Below are 17,301 nucleotides of genomic sequence, written 5' to 3' on the forward strand. Positions count from 1 at the left end.
GTTCCTCCACTAAACTCAACCTTATTGGCTGGTTGAGCCCTGCCTTTTGTAACCTTTTGCTAGTTCTCAACAGCTTTATCTATATCATGAGTAGGGCAGAGCCGGCCTGATGAGCTGAACTGAGAAAAAGGACAAAGAGTCATTCATTCAGCTTTGGAAATATTTGCACTGTGTAATCTGGCAGTGTGAAAGGTATATCAATTAAGGAGCTGATATGTTGTGAAACGGATGGCAGGCAGAGAGAGTTGATTTTAATGACTTTGAGAAAGTGCATGTGGATGTTTGGGTTAGATAACTTCCCAGGTCTGGAGGAGTAAAGGGTGGAGCCAGGAAAAGGGGAAGAAGGGAGAGAGGGAAGGCGGGAGCAAAGGGAGAGAGGGAGAAAGAGAGTGTGGGAATGAAGGATGAACAGAGGTCAAGGGGGTTAACAACATTGAAAGGAGGGGGTCAGAAATGTTGAAGTATTGCTGTCTACTCGTGTGACTGAGTTTCTCCTCCATTCCACACACACACACACACACACACAGGTGAGCGTTCTGACAGACCAGGTGGAAGCTCAGGGAGTAAAGATCAGTGATCTGGAAAGTTCTCTGGAGGAACACCAACACAAGCTCAACTCTACAGAAGAGATGCTGCAGCAGGTAAGGACCTCACACACTGGTGCTCTTCCATTCAAACAAACCTTCGAACCTCAACCTTATTCACAGTCTCAGTTTAGACTGGCTTTAGTATGATATCAACTTCCTCGTTTTGCATGGTTACCAGGTTCACTTCCATATGTAAAGTTCCCTTTTCTATTCAAACTGGGATCTGAATCACAGCAACACAAATATTATGCCTTCTCCCTTAGACTAACATCTTGACATTTGCTTTATGTATGTAAAACGCTTTCATGTACTACTTTGTATTTTAAGACTAGCGCACATCCAAGGCAAAAACCTCCTCATACACTGGCTTATATTCAGTCCCTTAGTAGACTAGATTTAGACATGCTCTGTCTCCTAGCAGACTGTCTAGACATGCTGAGTCTCATGGTAGACTGCCTCCTAGAGAGTCTAGCTTCCCAGGAGGAAATTCCTCCCCGAGATTCCAGTGAGCTGGGCTCTAGATCTCTGTGACAACCCAAATATTTAGGGCGGTCTGTTCCCATCCAGGACTGACTCTTGGAGTGGAGCGGCCATCTGCTCTGCTCAAGGGCTGGTCTGGTCTGCTCTGTCTGGGCAGGTGTGCACAGGACCAGGACCGTAGTCAGTCACACCCCTAACCACCCAGATGAGGTCGGACACATCGCCTCAGGCTGGGAGAGAGGGAGGGTTGGAAAGAAGGAGTGAAGGGACAGAGAATGATAGAGAGAGAGAGAGAGAGAGAGAGAGAGAGAGAGAGAGAGAGAGAGAGAGAGAGAGACAGAGAGAGAGCTCAAAGACATTGCTCCTGCATTTTTAACAAAAAATATAGATTTAGAGTTAGATAAAGTAGGATTTTTTGGCAGGGACATATACAGGATGCTACCCTCCACAACATAACCTTCATTCCAAACCAAAACTCCAAACCTACAAGCTGATTTTGGACGGAATTACCTGGAAAGCTTTCTACTACCAAGGATTACTATTCTCAAACTATACAGCAAATGCTCTGGCAAACAAACAGAAACCTGAAAACACCATCCAACCTGGAACAGAGTGAGTAATGTTTATTATGAAGCTATTTTTCACTTTCAAAAACCAAGAAGAAAAATACATTACAATGATATCTTTTATTTTATAAGGACTGAATGCTAAGGCTACCAAGCTTAAACTTGCTTTTACAAAGAGATACAATTTCAATTAGCACTGACGTGTGAAGTGAGAGGTGTCAAAGCCCCTGAGCCCAACAATGGCAGGAGAGTCGTACAGTCTACCCCAACCAAATGGAGAGGCCTTAGAAGCACCCCCCCACTGTTCAGAGGTCATTAAAATACAGTACCCTCTGAATGTAAAAAACGACAAGACACGAAAAGAGTACAAATTGAAACTTCTTTTGGGGAACAGGAGACACTTTTTGCTGATTTGTATAAAAATGGGAACATAAGCAACCTTATCTTCCACACAGACCATCCCCTGGCATGGCACAGTGCTATACTAGCACACTACCCCTCTGTTAAGAGGGGGGGTGTTAGCGACGGGTGGAAACTCAGGATACTGGACAACGAGGACTCTGAGTCGTCTAATATTAATCTCTATAAATCTGGAACCATTTTGGTTCAAGGCAACACCAAACAGTTCCAGCTGGACTTTCACCTAATCAAAGAAATAGCTCAGCAGGAGAAGCTCTCCCTTGAGAAAGATACCCCTACCCCGAGCGGGTCAGACCAGACCTCTTCATTAAATAACCCCACAGAGCAACCCCAAGCAGAAAGTCAACTTCCCAGCACAGAGTACTACTCCCTCATTGAAATGAAGGATAAATTCACCCAGCTGGAGGTAAGGCAGGTGGAGCTGGAACAGCAGGTGAACACACTCCAGTCAGCACAGACCCAGACAACAGTCACGCACAACAACACCCCCTTAACTAGACCTGGAGAGCTGCAGGTAGAGAGAGACATGTCTGCACTCTGGACTGTGGTGAGACAACATCAACAGGAGAAAGAGCAGGAGCAGGAGAAGAACAGAGCACTAGAGGAGAGGATCAGAGTGCTGGAGGAGAAGGTGAGAACGATGACGGGTGACATAGAACAACCCATTAGAGAGCCGGCCACCCCCGCAGAGAAGCCAGCAGAACAGCCCACTTCAGATCCTGGCCAAAGTCTCGACACCGCAGCAGAACAGTACACCCTAGACCCTGACCATAGCCTCGACATCACACACAGACAAACAAATGAAGAACCCCAAGCCCAGGGGATCCCAACCCCTCTGAGCAACCCCCCCGTCAGACACCCTGATAGCCCTCATGACGACCCCCCCACACCCACTGAGGACATACACAAGCCACAGATTGTACTCCTTATGGACTCAAACGGGAAATACATACAAGAAAATAAACTTTTTCCAAAACACACAGTGTCTAAACTCTGGTGTCCAAACACCCAGCGCGCCCTAGACCTTCTGTCTGAGGACCGACTAGGATCACCTAGCCACATAATAATACACACAGGCACAAACGACCTGAGAACACAGCAGGAAAGGGTGGCCACATCACTCAAGGGAGTGATAGAAAAAGCTTATTCTACTTTCCCCAACGCACAAGTGGTTATCTCAACCCTGTTACCACGAAAAGACTTCTACCCTGCTACCATACAGCGGGTAAACGCAAGTATTTCCCGTGACTGTGCATCAAAACCAAATGTCTACCTGGCCCACCACTCCACCCTGGACGTGAACAGCCTTTATGACCAGGTCCACCTATACAAGGCAGCAGTGCCCACCTTCGCCCGGACCCTAAAGGATATCGCCCTCAACCGCAGACCCAACACCTCACACAGGAGCAACAGATCAACAGACACCCCGCCCAGACCAGCGAGACACTCTCCCAGACCTGCGGGACCCCCCCCAGGACCTACACATAGAGGACCCCCGCAGAGAGGACCTACATCCAGACCACAGCACCATCAACCACATCTACACCCCCACCAATTAACTCCCCCCCAAGTCAACCATGCCCACACCCCATTTAGGCCCCCTCAGATCAGACCTATGCCCCTCCTACCCACCCCAAGCCCCCCACTCCCACAAAGAGGGCCTCAACATGAAAGTCACACATACGCCCAGGCCGTGAGCAGGCAAACAGGCCCAACACCCACTCTTACACTAGCCCAAGCCAATGGCATGTACCAGATGCTCAGCAGGCTCTGCTCACAATTACTGGCCTGAGGCCAAACCACACAACCAACAACATTAGACACTATGGAACACAAAGCCTTCACTATTTCATCCTGGAATATCCAAGGCCTGAGGTCATCTGCCTTTGGCCTAAAGAGCAGGAATCTGGACTTCACCAAAGAAATCGGAAATACAGACATTGTCATCCTACAAGAAACATGGTATAGAGGAGACGGACCCACTGGTTGCCCTCTAGGTTACAGAGAGCTGGTAGTCCCATCCACCAAACTACCAGGTGTGAAACAGGGAAGGGACTCAGGGGGTATGCTAATTTGGTATAGAGCAGACCTAACTTACTCTATTAAATTAATCAAAACAGGAACATTTTACATTTGGTTAGAAATTCAAAAGGAAATTATCTCAACTGAGAAAAATGTCCTCCTGTGTGCTACCTATATCCCCCCACTAGAATCCCCATACTTTAATGAAGACAGTTTCTCCATCCTGGAGGGGGAAATCAATCACTTCCAGACCCAGGGACATGTACTAGTCTGTGGCGACCTAAATGCCAGAACTGGACAAGAACCTGACACCCTCAGCACACAGGGGGACAAACACCTACCTGGAGGTGACAGCATTCCCTCCCCCATATGCCCCCCTAGGCACAACTACGACAACATAACCAACAAAAACGGGTCACGACTCCTGCAGCTCTGTCGCACACTGGGTATGTACATAGTCAATGGTAGGCTTCGAGGGGACTCCTATGGTAGGTACACCTATAGCTCATCTCTTGGCAGTAGTACTGTAGACTACTTTATCACTGACCTCAACCCAGAGTCTCTCAGAGCGTTCACAGTCAGCCCACTGACACCCCTATCAGACCACAGCAAAATCACAGTCTACTTGAACAGAGCAATACTCAATCATGAGGCATCAAAGCCAAAGGAACTGAATAATATTAAGACATGCTATAGATGGAAGGAAAGTAGTGTTGAAACCTACCAAAAAACAATTAGGAAACAACAAATTCAATCCATTCTAGACAACTTCCTGTACAAAACATTCCACTGTAATAGTGAAGGTGTAAACTTGGCAGTAGAAAACCTAAACAGTATATTTGACCTCTCAGCTTCCCTATCAAATCTAAAAATCTCTAACAGAAAACCAAAGAAAAGTAATAACAGTGATAAATGGTTTGATGAAGAATGCAAAAACCTAAGAAAGAAATTGAGAAACCTATCCAACCAAAAACATAGAGACCCAGAAAACCTGAGCCTACGCCTTCACTATGGTGAATCACTAAAACAATACAGAAATACACTACGGAAAAAGAAGGAACAGCATGTCAGAAATCAGCTCAATGTAATTGAAGAATCCATAGACTCTAACCACTTCTGGGAAAATTGGAAAACACTAAACAAACAACAACACGAAGAGCTATCTATCCAAAACGGAGATGTATGGGTAAACCACTTCTCCAATCTTTTTGGCCCTATAACAGAGAACAAACAGCAAAAAAATATACATGATCAAATGCAAATCTTAGAATCAACTATTAAAGACTACCAGAACCCACTGGATTCTCCAATTACATTGAATGAACTACAGGACAAAATACAAACCCTCCAACCCAAAAAGTCCTGTGGTGTTGATGGTATCCTCAATGAAATGATAAAATATACAGACCACAAATTTCAATTAGCTATACTTAAACTCTTTAACATCATCCTTAGCTCTGGCATCTTCCCCAATATTTGGAACCAAGGACTGATCACCCCAATCCACAAAAGTGGAGACAAATTTGACCCCAATAACTACCGTGGGATATGCGTCAACAGCAACCTTGGGAAAATCCTCTGCATTATCATTAACAGCAGACTAGTTCATTTCCTCAGTGAAAACAATGTACTGAGCAAATGTCAAATTGGCTTTTTACCAAATTACCGTATGACAGACCACGTATTCACCCTGCACACCCTAATTGACAAACAAACAAACCAAAACAAAGGCAAAGTCTTCTCATGCTTTGTTGATTTCAAAAAAGCTTTTGACTCAATTTGGCATGAGGGTCTGCTATACAAATTGATGGAAAGTGGGGTTGGGGGAAAAACATACGACATTATAAAATCCATGTACACAAACAACAAGTGTGCGGTTAAAATTGGCAAAAAACACACACATTTCTTTCCACAGGGCCGTGGGGTGAGACAGGGATGCAGTTTAAGCCCCACCCTCTTCAACATACAGTGGGGAAAAAAAGTATTTAGTCAGCCACCAATTGTGCAAGTTCTCCCACTTAAAAAGATGAGAGAGGCCTGTAATTTTCATCATAGGTACACGTCAACTATGACAGACAAAATGAGGAAAAAAAATCCAGAAAATCACGTTGTAGGATTTTTAATGAATTTATTGGCATATGATGGTGGAAAATAAGTATTTGGTCAATAACAAAAGTTTCTCAATACGTTGTTATATACCCTTTGTTGGCAATGACACAGGTCAAACGTTTTCTGTAAGTCTTCACAAGGTTTTCACACACTGTTGCTGCTATTTTGGCCCATTCCTCCATGCAGATCTCCTCTAGAGCATTGATGTTTTGGGGCTGTCGCTGGGCAACACAGACTTTCAACTCCCTCCAAAGATTTTCTATGGGGTTGAGATCTGTAGACTGGCTAGGCCACTCCAGGACCTTGAAATGCTTCTTACGAAGCCACTCCTTCGTTGCCCGGGCGGTGTGTTTGGGATCATTGTCATGCTGAAAGACCCAGCCACGTTTCATCTTCAATGCCCTTGCTGATGGAAGGAGGGTTTCACTCAAAATCTCACGATACATGGCCCCATTCATTCTTTCCTTTACACGGATCAGTCGTCCTGGTCCCTTTGCAGAAAAACAGCCCCAAAGCATGATGTTTCCAACCCCATGCTTCACAGTAGGTATGGTGTTCTTTGGATGAAACTCAGCATTCTTTGTCCTCCAAACATGACGAGTTGAGTTTTTACCAAAAAGTTATATTTTGGTTTCATCTGACCATATGACATTCTCCCAATCCTCTTCTGGATCATCCAAATGCACTTCAGACGGGCCTGGACATGTACTGGCTTAAGCAGGGGGACACGTCTCGCACTGCAGGATTTGAGTCCCTGGCGGCGTAGTGTGTTACTGATGGTTGGCTTTGTTACTTTGGTCCCAGCTCTCTGCAGGTCATTCACTAGGTCCCCCCGTGTGGTTCTGGGATTTTTGCTCACCGTTCTTGTGATCATTTTGACCTCACGGGGTGAGATCTTGCGTGGAGCCCCAGATCGAGGGAGATTATCAGTGGTCTTGTATGTCTTCCATTTCCTAATAATTGCTCCAACAGTTGATTTCTTCAAACCAAGCTGCTTACCTATTGCAGATTCAGTCTTCCCAGCCTGGTGCAGGTCTACAATTTTGTTTTTGGTGTCCTTTGACAGCTCTTTGGTCTTGGCCATTGTGAAGTTTGGAGTGTGACTGTTTGAGGTTGTGGACAGGTGTATTTTATACTGATAACAAGTTCAATCAGGTGCCATTAATACAGGTAACGAGTGGAGGACAGAGGAGCCTCTGAAAGAAGAAGTTACAGGTCTGTGAGAGCCAGAAATCTTGCTTGTTTGTAGGTGACCAAATACTTATTTTCCACCATAATTTGCAAATAAATTCATTAAAAATCCTACAATGGGATTTTCTGGATTTTTTTTCCTCAATTTGTCTGTCATAGTTGACGTGTACCTATGATGAAAATTACAGGCCTCTCTCATCTTTTTAAGTGGGAGAACTTGCACAATTGGTGGCTAACTAAATACTTTTTTTCCCCACTGTATATATCAACGAATTGGCGAGGGCACTAGAACAGTCTGCAGCACCCGGCCTCACCCTACTAGAATCTGAAGTCAAATGTCTTCTGTTTGCTGATGATCTGGTGCTTCTGTCACCAACCAAGGAGGGCCTACAGCAGCACCTAGATCTTCTGCACAGATTCTGTCAGACCTGGGCCCTGACAGTAAATCTCAGTAAGACAAAAATAATGGTGTTCCAAAAAAGGTCCAGTTGCCAGGACCACAAATACAAATTCCATCTAGACACCGTTGCCCTAGAGCACACAAAAAACTATACATACCTCGGCCTAAACATCAGCGCCACAGGTAACTTCCACAAAGCTGTGAACGATCTGAGAGACAAGGCAAGAAGGGCCTTCTATGCCATCAAAAGGAACATAAAATTTGACATACCAATTAGGATCTGGCTAAAAATACTTGAATCAGTTATAGAACCCATTGCCCTTTATGGTTCTGAGGTCTGGGGTCCGCTCACCAACCAAGAATTCACAAAATGGGACAAACACCAAATTGAGACTCTGCATGCAGAATTCTGCAAAAACATCCTCCGTGTACAACGTAAAACACCAAATAATGCATGCAGAGCAGAATTAGGCCAATACCCGCTAATTATCAAAATCCAGAAAAGAGCCGTTAAATTCTATAACCACTTAAAAGGAAGCGATTCCCAAACCTTCCATAACAAAGCCATCACCTACAGAGAGATGAACTTGGAGAAGAGTCCCCTAAGTAAGCTTGTCCTGGGCCTCTGTTCACAAACACAAACAGACCCCACACAGCCCCAGGACAACAACAACTACAACAACAACACAATTAGACCCAACCAAATCATGAGAAAACAAAAAGAGAATTACTTGACACATTGGAAAGAACAAACAAAAAAACAGAGCAAACTAGAATGCTATTTGGCCCTAAACAGAGAGTACACAGTGGCAGAATACCTGACCACTGTGACTGACCCAAACTTAAGGAAAGCTTTGACTATGTACAGACTCAGTGAGCATAGCCTTGCTATTGAGAAAGGTCGCCGTAGGCAGACCTGGCTCTCAAGAGAAGACAGGCTATGTGCACACTGCCCACAAAATGAGGTGGAAACTGAGCTGCACTTCCTAACCTCCTGCCAAATGTATGACCATATTAGAGACACATATTTCCCTCAGATTACAGCGATCCACAAAGAATTCGAAAACAAACCCAATTTTGATAAACTCCCTTATCTACTGGGTGAAAAACCACAGTGTGCCATCACAGCTGCAAGATTTGTGACCTGTTGCCACAAGAAAAGGGCAACCAGTGAAGAACAAACACCATTGTAAATACAACCCATATTTATGTTTATTTATTTTCCCATTTGTACTTTAACTATTTGCACATTGTTACAACACTGTATATATACATAATATGACATTTGAAATGTCTTTATTCTTTTGAAACTTCTGAGTGTAATGTTTACTGTTAATATTTATTGTTTATTTCACTTTTGTTTACTATCTACTTCACTTGCTTTGGCAATGTTAACACACGTTTCCCATGCCAATAAAGCCCTTAAATTGAATTAGAATTGAATTGAAATTGAATTGAGAGAGAGAGAGAGAGAGAGAGAGAGAGAGAGAGAGAGAGAGAGAGAGAGAGAGAAAGGGAAGAGAAAAGGTGTAAAGGGACAAGGAGAGAGTAAATGAACTGAGAGAAAGAAGTAGTGAGAGAGAAAGAAGGGTGGGAGGGAGTGGAAGAGAAAGGGGGAGTGCTCTGTCATCAGTAGAGGTGGTGCGTCCATGTCTTCCACTCCTGTGAGGTGCAGTATAGTTCAGGCTCAGAGTAGACATGGAAACTCAGTCAGAATCAAGGATCCTCTTTTCAACTGAGCTAAGATAACTTAATGACAGCGACATCTTTAGCCTTCATGCATGAAAAGGACAATCGTCAGTCCATACAAACTGGAAAATGAGGTAGGACAAACTTAGCATGCTTGTAAGCATTTTTGCTACAGTATATCATCCTTCCAAGGAGAGGCTTTCAACTGCTCCAAAGTTTCCCCTAAAAAATTCTGTATACCATGCAGACTTTGTTAGACTGTCTTCAAATGCCTTCATTGCATTTCATTTGGTAGCCATTGCAAAGGCAACGGCAACCTGGGGCAAATTCATTACTTTGATTCTGTTGCAAACAGTTTATTTAGCAGAAGCAAAAGGAATGAAACAGGGAGGGACCTACCTGAATTTGTCCAATAGAAACTTTAGTTTTGCTCTGTTTGTTTCCTTCTGGTTCTTAAACGGTAAACAGTTTCTGTAACGAATACACCCCTGGTTATCTCTGTACAGCAGGGTTGATCTGAAGGGCCGGGTTTGTTTCCTTGAGACGTGGTCATTATGAGGCTTTGGACATGAGCCGCAAATCTCTTACTAGTGACACAGCTCTAATATTTTCAATGTGCACTCTCCCAGAAACATCCCAGAAACCCAACCCTTTTCTCTTCAAAAAAGTTAAATGTTTTAATGCCAATGTTGGACTGCCTCAGTGCTTTGGATATTTTCTTTGGACCTTTCTAAGGCTGCGTTTACACAGGCAGCCCAGTTATGATATTATTTTCACTAATTGGTCTTTTGACCAATCACATCAGATCTTTTCACATCAGATCTTTTTCAGAGCTGCTCTGATTGGTCAAAACACCAATTAGTGAAAAGAAGATCAGAATTGGGCAGCCTCTGAGACTTTGCACCTGCCTGAAATCAACCTAATTATCTATTGAGTGAAATTAGGACTTTCAAAGCAGACAGTTTTTCTGATAAAGAGGGATAATTAGTGGCCCAGGCAAGGTCCTAATCAGCATCATGTTTGATTGATAGCAATCGTCATTCAAATAGGAAGGCACTTGCTGAGCCTCTACAGTACTTCTATTTGTTGTTGTTGTATGGAAGCTGTGCAGGGTTCTGTGGACTCTTTCATGCTCGCCTCTGCATGCTCTGTGCTTCTGTGTCTGCCTGTGAGAGGGGCAGTAAAAATAGTGCCCAGAGGCTGTGTATATTTAGCCATGTGGACAGCAGAGGGTTTGTCTGACTTTGAGAGAACTGAGCAGAGCTAGACGGTAACTTCTTTAGTGTCCAGAGTAGAAGTTCTGTTTGGGCTTGGTCTGTCTTGTGTGTGTGTGTGTGTGTGTGTGTGTGTGTGTGTGTGTGTGTGTGTGTGTGTGTGGTCTCTAACCATTTGTATGATTGGTGTGTTAACACGTCTCATCTGGTGGCAGGAGTTCCTTAGCAGGACGTCACTGGAGAGTCATAAGTTGGATCTGATGGGAGAGGTGTCCTACCTGAAACTAAAGCTGGTGGACATGGAGGAGAAACAGAATCATGGAGTAGAGAGGCAGCACAAAGCAGAGGTAAGGACACACACGCACAAACAAGGAGGGGTGATGAGTGTAATTCTAAGCTTAGGTATGATTGAGGCGGTCAGAGTTGAGTCCCTGAGACAGATTGTAGCATGTCTGTGATTTCAACTGACAGTTTGCTTTTTTTAGAATAATGTTGAGCTTAAACAAGTATAGGGAAGTTGAATTCCATCAGGACTTTTTCTAAGGGGGTTTGTTTATTTCACATCCCTTGTGATGTATCTCTGTTTAGTAAAGTGAGCTTTGCTCTGAAATGACAGGAGTGCATGTAGAAGTCCTGTTCATGTTTTGGGAGACCCAACCATGTAGTCAGCTGCTGACTTTTTGACAATCATAAACCTACTCTAAAGACAGAGTAAAATGTACTATACCCTCTTCCTGGACTACCTAAGAATGAAACTACTCTCCATGGAGTCATAGCTCTGTGTTTTAGTTCAACCTGAAATGTATGTTTGCTGAAGCCCATGTGGTATGTTGGGTTACCTACATCCATTACCACATGTAATACCACGGTAAGGGCCAACATTTTCCTCAGAACTATTGCAAAACTTGACACAGTAACGTATGTAGTTACCATCAAAACATGGCTTGTCAAAGAGCCTTTGTGCCCCAGAGTACACAGGAAGCGGCACAGGTCCTAATCCAGGCACTTGTCATCTCCCGTCTGGATTACTGCAACTCGCTGTTGGCTGGGCTCCCTGCCTGTGCCATTAAACCCCTACAACTCATCCAGAATGCCGCAGCCCGTCTGGTGTTCAACCTTCCCAAGTTCTCTCACGTCACCCCCCTCCTCCGCACACTCCACTGGCTTCCAGTTGAAGCTCGCATCCGTTACAAGACCATGGTGCTTGCCTATGGAGCAGTGAGGGGAACGGCACCTCCGTACCTTCAGGCTCTGATCAGTCCCTACACCCGAACGAGGGCATTGCGTTCATCCACCTCTGGCCTGCTGGCTCCCCTTCCTCTGCGGAAGCATAGTTCCCGCTCAGCCCAGTCAAAACTGTTCGCTGCTCTGGCACCCCAATGGTGGAACAAGCTCCCTCACGACGCCAGGACAGCGGAGTCACTCACCACCTTCCGGAGACATTTGAAACCCCACCTCTTTAAGGAACACCTGGGATAGGATAATGTAATCCTTCTACCCCCCCCCCCCCCCCCCCCCCCCAAAAAAAAAAAAAATATATATATATAATTGTAAAGTGGTTATCCCACTGGCTATAGGGTGAATGCACCAATTTGTAGTCGCTCTGGATAAGAGCGTCTGCTAAATGACGTAAATGTGCCCTTGAGCAAGGCACTTAACCCTAATTGCTCCTGTAAGTCGCTCTGGATAAGAGCGTCTGCTAAATGACTAAAATGTAAAATGTACATCCTGTCCTATGTAAAGCCGTGCTGGCATGATGGATGACTGGGTAAACCTGAGGGTGAGTAGGCTTTAACTCAGCGACAGGTTTAACGTTTCAGTCTAAAGTCCTGATGTTGTTGAAATCATGACTGGCCCATTGTATGAGCTGCAGAGGAAGGTGGTTAGTGTTAAATGAGGCGATCCCACCCCCCTTTCAAGACCGGGTAGCATAACACTTTAGACAGGAAATTATCCATACCTGTGGTTTGTAATGTAGAGGATGTTCATTAAATTGGACAAAAATGGGATTCTAGGTTTAGTAATGTAAGGACATGTGTTGCAATAGTCTCTTTCTACTCTGGTCATGTATACACTACTTTCCCTATAACAGCTGTCTGGAGAGAATGACACATCTGCTTTGAACATTCCACTGATGTGTGACCATTCAAGCATACACAAATGAATATGCACACACACACACTTTGGAGGCCTCCCTGCAGTGGAGTGGAGTAACTAAGCTCATGGTTATATATAGCTGTGGACAGCACTCCATATATCTGTCATATTCTCTATACTGGACACCATGTGATAATTCCACAGTCCAGGCATAGCTCTATGGTTGTTTACTCTAAATATGAGAACATGCCCTGCTCTAATGGACTAGACTCTGTTCCTCTGTGCGTGATTAGGTACCTCTTATTCTCACTCAAGTAGGTCAATAACATATTTACCCTGGCCAGACGACTAATTCACAGGCCCGGAGTGTGTGTTTAGACATAGCAGAGCTGTGTTTCTTATTGTGGTTCACTCTGACATATAAACCCAAATCACTGTGCGTCTTAAAACTGCTTTAAACATTCCATCTGTTACTTTATTAACTAAATGGGTATAGAAAATGTAGTTAGTATATCGTTGAGGAACACCACACAATTCTTCCCTCTCTTATTTTCCTTCCTTCTCTGTCTCCCCTCTGTGTGTCAGAGTGTAGTGAACTTGATTAGTGAGCTGCAGGAGCAGATGTGTAGGTTTCAGCAGGAGATCAATAGCAGGATCCAGGAGAGAACTGGACAGGCTGACAGCAGCCCACAGGAGGCCCGCGACACTGTATCGATGGAGGCCCAAAACCCAGACCAGGGGCTTGCCTGTGATGGTAGCCCAGAGGAGGTGCATGACAGTGGGCTGGAGGTGCCTCCTGACAGGCCTGACGTGATCCCATTCCCAGGCGTGGAGAAAAGCTCCAGTACTTCTGAGGAGCAGTGCTGCTGTGGAGGAGAGGGTGTAGGCAGAAAATGTCTGCATGACATTTGACTCTAAGCATGTAGTCGTCCCATCACTCAGTGTATGGAATGATCCCAAGGCTCTGACACTTAAAACTGTGCTTGCACTAAGGAACCCCTCACCACTACACTTAGACATACATAGTTCATGAGACCTAAACCCAATGCAATCCCGAGAAGTGTGTGTGTATATAAGGGGGTTGATGCATGCACTGTACTGCATCATATTTAAGAGGCATTTTCATTGTGGTGTTGTGAGAATAGTTTGCAGATAGAACCCAGGTACTCATGGACTAATTGATAGTCTTTCCAGACTATTAAACAATTCATTATCTGTTGTATATTTGTGAAAATGATGTTTATAAGTTGTATCTCCTCATCAATGTCCCCAGGTCATACTTCAAGAGCTCAGACTTCTCAAGGAGAAAGTTGACTATCTTGAAGACCAGAAGTCCCAGTATGAGAGGAGACTCAAAGCAACAAAGGTAAAACAAACACACATTAGCCTACCTCATCTCCTGTTATGTCTAGACTGTACTAGTAGTGTCCATATTCCTCTGCTAACTGCAGCTTTCCTAAACTCTGTCCAATCTGCTTTTCTGCCCAGTTAAATGAGTAATTCCCAAAAGCTTATTTTCTTAACAAATCTGCGGACAATTTTCTTTTTAAAAATAATTTAAATGGTGGTACAGTCCCTTCGTGGTGGTTTCTCTTGGCGGCTATACAATACCTTGGTGCACACCCCATTCTCTCTACCTGGCTCACTCTTTCACTCCCCTGCATTCTCTCTACCTCTCAATTTCTCTTTTCCTGTACCTCTTCATTGAGCTATTTTTAACTTTCACTCGCTTCATGTCTCCCATCTGCTTTTTGTTCATTATGTCTTAACTTCAGTCACTGCTACTGTAACAAAGCTTTCCCTAAAATGACAATTCTTTACAATATTCTCAGGCTTAAAAGTGTGGTCATGTTGGTTGCAGTGCCTTGTTGTGTTACTGTGAACTTCAGTGTGCCCTGTAGAAAACATATAGCCTGCTCTGGAAAGTTGAACCAGCCAAATAATGTATATATCTGCTTTAGTGTTCAGGCTTGAGTGTGTTTTTTTTTAAGCATTTTACTGCTCCTGCTATAACATCTGCTAAACTGTGTATGCCACCAATAAACTTTGATTTGACTTAGTCTCCAACAGCTGTGTGTGTGTGGAACCATGTGGAGGTTTTTGTTATGAATGTGTGGACTTAAACTTAGTTTGTCATTGTGTGTTGTTTTTCATCTTTCTGAGAGTAGAAGTGTGTTTTTAGCTTATGCATGCTCCTGATCTTACCCCATCCCCCTATCACACACAGGCAGAGATATCAGACCTCCAGCAGCTCCTGCTCAGTAAGAATGCTGAGATAGACAGCCTGCACACACAGCTCCTGGCCAGACCACCACTGTCCACTGAGACCTCAGAGAGAGGTAAACACACAAACACTTCTTCCAACCTGCAACACTTTTTAATACAGGGTTTGTTATTCTGCAATGAAGGGGTTGTATGTTCTTTCTTGGCTACTAGTCTGTATCCATTTTTGTCACTCATGGATCAATAACATGCTGCAACAGTGGTAGCAAAAGGTGTGTGTGCCTGCATGGGAGTGTAGTGTCTAACAATGGTTCTCTCTCTCCACCTTGCATCATTTCCACTGTTAGAGGATATGTACAGGAGAAGGCTCAACAACAAGAGTAAGCCTTTAACACTACTTAACAACTTTAACACATTGCTTTCAACCTCACCATCTTATCCCTTCCCTTAATGCACTCCTTTCCCACTGTCTTTCATACCCTGTTGTGGGGCTCCAAGAAAATTAAACCCAGGAATGGACCTTGGCTTCGTCTCTGGCTGTCTGGCAACATTTTATGAGCTCACATTTCTTCAACTGAGTATATTGAATCACTGATCAGAATACAGAATTTCCACTGGGAAGGGACTCTTAATGTCAGCCAACTGGTGTTGAGTACCATAACCTTGATATGGCATTGTGCTCTTGCTACTAGAAGTATAGTTGAGTGATTTTTAAGTTTCATTTTCAGAAGATGTCTTTTCCATTGCCCATGGCTGCCTGACAACTTTCTCTACTTCATTTCTGCTTATTGTATGGGCCCCTAGCTCATACTGTTGATTTTCCCTGGCTAGATGAGACATTTTCCAACTGAGAAAAGCTCTGCTCCATCTATTGTACATATCCCTACTATATGCCTAAAATGGGGTAGAAAACAAAAGATTGCAAATAAATTGTCATTATGGTACTGTGTGCATAAGGTACATGGTGGCAACTACAGTATGACTCCTCTTTCTATAGACCAGGAGCTCCAAAGGTTAAAGACCGGGATGGAGACACTGCTGGTTGCCAATGATGAAAAGGTGAGTAGGCGGCTGTCAGAAAAAGGTTACTATGAATGTATGTTTGTCTCTCTCGGTCAAGTAGTGAGCTGGAATTTGGCATGCATCTCAAAATAAATCATTGAACAGTGTGATCCCACTGCTTTGTATATAGTTGGGTACCATTGTATACATTAAGCAGTGTTGGCATACACAGCACGGCCATCATCATTACTGTTTGGATGGCAGGGGCTGCTGGAAGGTCGATGGTGTACGTAACCACACATCAGTAGCACCACCCACTGCCATTTATAGCACACTAGGGCTTTTGTACTCTTACAGTTGCATGGGTGGAATCCTGGATCTTTGACCACATGGGCATCATGCCTCATGCGCTAGTTCTATATCGTGGAGCTCCGCCCCATAGGGGAGCTCTGCTCCTATTGGTTTACCCACTGCCCTAAGGCAGCATCAGCCTGAGACAAAATTATGCACACACCTGCAGCCAATAGGAGTACAGGTGTCCCTATGAGGGGGGATGCCTCCCCTCAATCAGCCTCCCTTTATCTTCAGCGACTGGACTGGACTGAAGAAGCCAAGAAGAGACGAAGAGAAGACTCAGGAGGAAGAAAACGCCGTCGATTTTCCAGATCATCGACGTCGTCCTACAATGAGCACACCAAGCTTATCCATAGGGTAATTATTTAACAAAAGCTCTTTTCAGAGCTCAATGTCGCTGTTCCCCTTGGTGGCTGTCGACCCCCCCCCCGACTTATGTTTTGTGGGTTGAGGGACACAGCACGCCAGGGATGGCCTCATTAATCCCCCCCTATGCGCCAGCTGCCCCCTCCTTTTTTGAGGGAGAGGAATCAGCGTTGGGCATTTTTAGGGAGGATATTCCTCTTGAGGATGTGCTATCAGTGTTAGCCTCAGCTTCTGAGGCATCATCTGAAGGCGCTGACTCAGGAGATAACAGGGCTATTGGGGAAAAAAATGAATATTCTATTGGAACAATTCATTACACTGACCCAGATGTTTAACACCCCTTTTCCCTCAGGAAAGTGTGAGGTCATTTCATCCCTGGATGATGACGCCACAGCCTCTCTGTGCTCTGAATTTTCAGGTCTCATTGAGTGGGCTGCTAAACAGTGGGAGATTAAGCTGCCCCCCATTCCCTCCAACCCGGAAGTGGACATGATGGAGGGCGGCCGTTACTCAGCTTGGCGTCAGACGGCGGCCTCCAGCAGCAAGGGAGCGGTCCTCGCCCCCCCCCCCCCCCCCCCCCG

The 17,301-nt window shown here is 44.6% G+C and overlaps 1 protein-coding gene across 1 annotated transcript in view; it reads left to right on the plus strand.

Annotated features, from left to right (window-relative positions):
* The first annotated feature begins 308 nt into the window (after positions 1-308).
* The window catches only part of LOC311128569 (liprin-beta-2-like), a 43,090-nt gene continuing 26,097 nt past the window's right edge, over positions 309-17,301 (plus strand). Inside the window, exons 1-6 of the mRNA XM_084160755.1 lie at positions 309-641; positions 10,894-11,025; positions 14,049-14,141; positions 15,003-15,114; positions 15,346-15,378; positions 15,996-16,057. Coding sequence (XP_084016881.1) covers positions 630-641; positions 10,894-11,025; positions 14,049-14,141; positions 15,003-15,114; positions 15,346-15,378; positions 15,996-16,057 — 444 coding nt within the window. The 5' untranslated portion in view covers positions 309-629. The remainder of the gene's footprint in view (positions 642-10,893; positions 11,026-14,048; positions 14,142-15,002; positions 15,115-15,345; positions 15,379-15,995; positions 16,058-17,301) is intronic.

This window comes from Coregonus lavaretus (genome assembly GCF_964263955.1).
Source record: "Coregonus lavaretus genome assembly, chromosome: 4".
Classification (NCBI taxonomy): Eukaryota; Metazoa; Chordata; class Actinopteri; order Salmoniformes; family Salmonidae; genus Coregonus; species Coregonus lavaretus.